The sequence below is a fragment of the Ovis canadensis genome, chromosome 1, assembly GCF_042477335.2.
Source record: "Ovis canadensis isolate MfBH-ARS-UI-01 breed Bighorn chromosome 1, ARS-UI_OviCan_v2, whole genome shotgun sequence".
In the NCBI taxonomy this organism is placed as follows: domain Eukaryota; kingdom Metazoa; phylum Chordata; class Mammalia; order Artiodactyla; family Bovidae; genus Ovis; species Ovis canadensis.
This window is the reverse complement of record NC_091245.1, coordinates 260,053,329-260,060,149: the sequence shown is the minus strand read 5'-3', so window position 1 is coordinate 260,060,149 and position 6,821 is coordinate 260,053,329. Positions and strand designations below refer to the sequence as shown.

Sequence of the window (6,821 nt, the reverse complement as noted above, 5' to 3'; positions counted from 1 at the left end):
TCTGTAGGCTGTTACTGTGCTTGTCTCCTATTTTGATGATTTTTTTGCTTTGAAGAGAGAATGTCTAAATTCTATCTCTAGGGGAAAATGTAATTGAAAATTACAGGTACCCTTCCTATTTATGAAATAAGATTCTACAAACTAATTTCAGAAAGCTCCAAATATCAAATATGTTTAATATATTAGTTTTGAGATTTTAGGGTACTGTGATTCTTACGTTTACAGTAATGTCAGGATGTATGGGGATAGCTTCCTAGGCTTGAAATGTATTTATGTTGCCTTGGTAGGTCATTGCAGTTATTTAAAAGCTTAGTATATTCATCTGTAAAATAACTTTTCTAGTTCATAGAGATGCTTTGAATTTCAGCAAAGAAATGCAGTCTTTCTAAATAACATTCCTTTGGTACACCAATTTGGTAAGGCTATACTTACAAGTTTAAGTTTATATAGTTTGATAAATAGCTAGAACCTACAGTCTTTAAAAAAATTTTTTTATTGATGTATAGTTGATTTACAATGTTGTGTTTATATTCAGGTGTGCAGCAAAATGAATCAGTTATACATATTAGAACCTACTATCTTCTAAAGATTTTTTTTCCTGTTCTTTATTTGTACCCTGCTGGTATCTTATATTTTATAAAATCTTATCTAATTTTTTTCTTTTATTTTCCATTAAAGTTATTATTTTAGCAGAAAAAAATCTGGTAACAAATATCTTTTGTAATCTAGAGTGCTCTCTTGACAGTCTGTATGTCATGAAAATTTGTATATGTAGACAGCTGACTATGAGAAATTAATCATCACTGGATTTTACATTACTAAATAAACCTATAGTGTTTGACCAGATTTATAACACTATTGCTTCAAGTGTGAAAGATGGAAACACACTCCCAAAATTGCCGTAGCACAAATACTCTAAATTAGAGTAAAACAAACAATATGTTTAACTTTAATCCCTTTTAATTTAACGGGAGGTTAATTCATAAGTTCAGTTCAGTTCACTTGAGTTGCTCAGTCGTGTCTGACTCTTTGCGACCCCATGAATCACAGCACGCCAGGCATGGTACTGTTCAAATGTTTTATGTAGTAAAAGAAAAAGTAAGTATTATGAGTTTCTTTAAGTAAAAATATTACTTCCTGAATACCTATAAACACACTGACCAACCCAAAAATGTAATAAATATTTGAGAATATTAATGAAGCTTTAACTTCTCCCATCATGTTTTTTTTTGTAAAGTATTAATGAATGAAAATTAATTATAACTACCATATTTCAACTCAAGCATTCCAATTCAGATTTATAATTATTTTAAACCTATGCTTTTCATGTTAAAGGTGTATATTAAAGTGCACATAATATTCCTTTTGAGAACTTCTTTTTTTTGGCCATGCAGCATGGCATGTGAGATCATAATGCTCCCTATAGTGGAAGCATGGAGTCCCAACCACTAGACCTTCAGGGAAGTCCCTATTTTTTATCTTTTTTTAAGTAGGCATTCTACATGAAAACATTTGAGTTGGTAGTATAATTAGTAAATATAGTCTTAAAAACTATATTTAAACTTAAACCTTTTGAAATAATCACCCCTCAAGTATAATTAATAACTTAAAGTCACTTTGAATAATGTAAGTTTTCACTTTTTGTATATTTTTCAAGTGCAAATTTTATAGGAACAAACAAAAATGCATGTTATCCTTTTGCTAGTTTTTCCTTTTTTCAGGCTTCTTCTAGGATATCAATCTCAGTTTATTTTCTAAAGTTTAAGGCATTTAAATTTAATGTATTATTTATGATGTGTTAAATTACTTATACCACTAAATAATCAAATTTTAAACTCTAAAAGGTTAATTCTAAAATCAGTTTCCTAAAAAACATAAATAAAAAATTAAATAAAATCAGTCAGTGTCTGATATATTTGTGAAGTCAATTGCTTTGTGCCTTTCATAGCTGACAAACCCAGAAATACGTGTTATGGTTGTAGTTAATCTTCTTTTTTCCCTCTTGTACTTCTGCCAGAAGGGAGAAGAATGATGCTCATTTTGTAAGATTCTGCCTCATTTACTTTAGGTCACCACTCCAGTGCCTTAAAATTAGACCACTGTTTCCCAAACTTCTGTGCCTATGAATCACCTGAGAATCTAACTACATTGCAGATGCTGATTCAGTAGGTGTGGGGGGTGCCTGTCTGAATTTTTACTAAGCTCCCAGGGTAATACTGATGATTCTGGTCCACAGACCACCTTGAGTAGCCAAGCCTTAGAGAACATAAAATCCTAAGGTGTTACTGAAGCTCAAGTTGAGCAAACTACTCAGTGAATTAGCAAACTACAATGCTAATTCTTCTTTTTTGTAGTGTTCAACATTTTTCTTAATTATGTAAATATAATCCTTTTGTATAAACTGGAGTGGAAAAAAGAACTTGAAATTTCACCTTTATTTTAAAATTGTGAAATATGGTTATCACATCTTTCACCTTTACAATTAATACATACTGGAATGTTACAAGTATTAAAATTGAAAATTTTATTATATATATATATATATAAATACATAAATGGCATGAAACTACCCCAGATTGGCAATATTTATAAAACCTATAAAAATATTTAATTTTCAATATAAAATGGGCAACTAATTTGAGTTCAAGATAAATGAAGAGGTAGATTTAGGCCATTTAAGGAAGAAGGTCATGTCCATATTTTGGGAAAAGTTAAAAGAATGCCAAAGAGCTTGATTTGTTACTGCAATATTGACTTCAGATTGTGCAAGGACATTCTACACAGCAAAAACAATATGCAATGTAGAAAGCACAGAAAACACTGGGCTTAGCCATATCTGCTCAAGGAAAAGGTAGAATAAAAGAAATGTAGCAGACAGATTCCTAATACTAGTTCATTTTACAGAAGACAATTCATATGTCCCATAAACATTATCCCTTTATTCCAAAACTTTTCTTTGAGGTAGACAACTGGGCCAGACTGCTACTGAATAGCAAGATGAGGAATGGTGAGGCTAAAGTAGATTTTGAAAGATAAGAATCATGGAATTCTTGAACAACTTGTATTAACTGCTAATAAAGAGTTATAACTGCTATTACAGAACAGAGACCAGTCTATTCTCCATGATCACTTAATTCTTCATGTCATCTTAGGATTCCAAGGTGTATATATTGGTTCCCACACAATAGGAAAGGTAATTGTTTCAAACAGCTAAAATTGAAATAGCCATGACTCAAACTTCAATGTAGTCCAATATCATACAAATAATCAGTTAAATCACACAAAGTAAAATTAAATTTTCTTAACAGTTTTTATAAATTTTAAATTCTAAAGTTCCAAATGTTTATTTTTTTTATCCTAAGGTGCATTTCCAATGAATTGTAGTTGCTGCTGTCACCTTTGTCCTTGATGAAGGAAAAGATTAGGAGAATGGGTTGTTTTTAAGCTAAATGTATCTCCACTTGATGAATGTTGGGAAGGAGCTTTTCCACCCAAAAGTGACGTTTCTGCTTCTTTTATTTCCATTGCCCTTTTGTATAGTTCAGCAGCTTTTTCAAAATCCCCTTCTTCATAGCTTTGGGAGAAAAAAAAATTCTGAAAATTCTCTTTTAACAATTCTAAATGATCTTATAGGATACAGAAAAACAAGTTGTGCTCTTTTTTTCCAAGCTGAAGATTGAAAAACTGGAGGTTTTTATTATTAGAGTTTCATATAGAAAAAGTTATATTTGTTGAATGCTTTCAAAATTTTCTAAAATGCCAACTATCACAGGATTTCCAAGATTATTTCAGCCAATTGCTAGTCATTTAACCATATGACAAAATATAAATAATTGAAAAAAAAATCCACCTGAAATCTACCCAGAAGTGCTCTCCACCTCACCTTGTGTAAAACCCTACAGCTGGGTTTTCTGTGCACTGTGAAATAGTGAATGGTCCCACAGTGACATGCAAGAGGCAGCTTGACCCATTACTTGGAAAGTCTGTGGATCATTTCTAGGTTTTGTGTTTTGCCTAAGAAATGATCTTACTTTATATTTTAACTTCAGTTTGTAAATTTTACTCTGCAAGAAAAGTCTGTTTTCAGGCAAACCAATAAAACAGAATACCCAAATTCTTCTTTTTGTCTGCTGCCAAGTGTCTTATAGGGGCACCATTAAGACTATATTGTAATGGGTACAGTGAAACTGCTGAAGGAAGTTAGCATCCTGAGGGAAACAGAATGCAAAAGTCAACATGGTAAATCCACTTTGAGCATAGCAAACTGCCCAGATTACCCCCAGAGCCAGTTAGCTGCAAATGTAATCCATCCTCTTATTTGTCATGATACTCTCCTCTACAAAATAGGTTGTGCCACCGTCAATTTCACTTCTGGATATTATTTCAATGTGTCTTGAACTAGATCAGCCAAAAATAAACCCTCTGTTCCAATAAAAAGCATATCAGCAATAACTATTTTGTGGGGTTCTATGATGAATCAAAGATGTCCTAAAAGGGATTTTGGCTAATATGAGGAAAGTGAAGAATTCTTACCTAAGCACAGCTAAATTTTTTAGTGTTTCTCCAACACGAGGATGCATCCGACCCAAGCTGTCCTCGTAAATCTTTAATGCTTGTTCATATAACGGCAAGGCCTCACTGTGTTTTTTCTTATTAAAAAAGAAAACAATGCTCATTTGAACACATTGGGTTTCTGAAATTACTTTTAAGGTACTCTAGACTGAGCTGACCTACTTGGCTAAGCACTTTAAAAGAGTTAATATCCTCCTACAAGATGTAGATAAACTGATTAATTTTGGAGTAATCATAATTGGAGAAGTAGTATAATAAAATTCAGAAACTTAAGTTTTAGACTTGGCTTGGTAACAACTGACATTAATCCAATTATATAAGCACAAACTTCTTTGCGGTACCCCAGGGTACCATATCACTTACTCATGACAAGCAAATGATACATCTTAGAAACAGTATTACATAAAGAGATGTAGGGAGTCTCCAGAAATAAATAAGCCTATGCAATGAACTAAACAGTATTTCACGCTAAGAAGAATGGGCTGTCTTAGAGTTGTAACTTTAATAATTTCTCAAGTATTAAAGGGAACATTAGTAGATAGCCTTAAATGTCCTTTAATTATTTTTACTGTGTCATATCTAATACATGTTTACCTATATCTAATACATGTTTACCTATATTTCATATGTTAAAACTATTCATTTATAAAGTGTTATAGTATGGGAACTTACCATTTGGCTATAAAGAACAGCTAAATTCACCAAGGCAGTAGCTACACTTGGGTGCTTTGGGCCAAAGGACTTCTGCCGGATTTCAACAGCCAGCTCATACAAAGGTACAGCTTTGTCAAGTTTCCCCTAAAACACAAAAGTGAAATCTAACAAAAATATTAAAGCAATAAATACTTTATGATCAGAGCTTGTTCCATAAATACAGCTTTATGGTAAAAAGTAATTTTGAGGAAAAAAGTTCAGAAATATTTCCTCCCAGTTTAATGGATAAGTTTATGGATATCTGAAATCTAATAAAATATGTAAGTAAAGCTATATAGAATATAAGAACATTTTCTCTGATAACTCAGAAAGTTCTTTAGGATCACCCATTATAACTTTCTGGTGACATAAACACATGCCAGTTAAAGTATGTTTGCTACTATATGTAATCTAGAGGTAGCATCAGTTTTTATTTTAAAACTCATTTTCCACCAAATACTTTCCCGATTTTTCTGATTATTTCTTTTTACTTGAAATTTAGGTAGAAATAGCAACAACCTTTATATTGAAACATCAACTTCAGTACTAGGAGGGTTAGCAACAGTCCCACAAAGTCTATACAACTCTGTAACCACACTAAATGAAAGCAGTTTTTTCTCCTGATTTTCATTTGTTTTAAGGACAGCTATAAAAACTCCAAATATCACTTAGGCTAGAACTCTGTGGTAAAGAATGGTTACATTTAACTGTAAGCAAAGAAAAGAAAAAGTGAAATGGTCATTTCATTAGCTATGGAGACTTCTTCAGTCCTGACAATTGGGTGATTTGTTATGTCTGTGGTAGCCTAACACAGCAAACTTAATACTGGTTGAATTTTAGAACTTCTGAAATGTAAAAGAAGAATAAGTTCTAGCTGGAGTGCTGACAAATGCATTTGTATTTAGAATGTATTGTTAAAAACTAAACTAGGACCTTAATTTAGTTAAGTCTGAAATAATTAAATCATTGTGATTTAAAAGCTGATAGAAAATAATCTATCCATCAGAAGATAAATTGTTTTCCTTACAGCAATTATGGCTTAACTGGTATATTATAAAACACATGTAGGCATGCTGTGGATTACTTACCATTTTCTTGTATAAGATCGCAAGATGCTTTACCGTATAAGCCAAAGAAGGGTGGTCAGGAGCTAATGCTCGTCTCCGAATGTCTAAGGCTCTTTCATAAAGTTCTTCTGCTTTGTCATACTGTTTCTTTTCATTGCACAGAGCCGCCAGATTATTCAAAGACTGGGCACAGTCAGGGTGATCTGGTCCTAGAACTCTCTCCCTCATCTCCAAGGAACGCTTCAGAAACTGGTCAGCTGTTCTATGAACAAAACACCCGGATGGTTTAAACTATCCTCTAGAAGTCAGAACCCTAGTCCTAATTAGGAGGAGAACTGAAGTACTTTTATTCTTAAATCCAAGATAGTTAAAATGAAGGATTCAGCTCAAAATCCTCTTTCCCATCTCTCATCTCTTTCTGCCCTTTTCCAAAAATTAAATATGCCTTCCTGGTAGTGTGAGACCCTAAAGTATCTGGATAATTGTCTC

General features: G+C 32.5%; 1 protein-coding gene across 2 annotated transcripts in view; it reads right to left on the bottom strand.

Moving 5' to 3' along the window:
- Positions 1 to 2,919: 2,919 nt before the first annotated feature.
- The window catches only part of NPHP3 (nephrocystin 3), a 54,647-nt gene continuing 50,745 nt past the window's right edge, over positions 2,920 to 6,821 (bottom strand). The window contains exons 24-27 of one of the 2 annotated variants that reach the window (XM_069565544.1): positions 6,354 to 6,594; positions 5,245 to 5,370; positions 4,534 to 4,649; positions 2,920 to 3,574 (exon numbers count right to left, since the gene is read on the bottom strand). In XM_069565544.1, the coding sequence (XP_069421645.1) occupies positions 3,394 to 3,574; positions 4,534 to 4,649; positions 5,245 to 5,370; positions 6,354 to 6,594 (664 nt within the window). In that variant the 3' untranslated portion in view covers positions 2,920 to 3,393. Of the gene's footprint in view, positions 3,575 to 4,533; positions 4,650 to 5,244; positions 5,391 to 6,353; positions 6,595 to 6,821 lie in introns of both variants that reach the window. The other variant, XR_011445986.1, reaches the window with a different exon arrangement.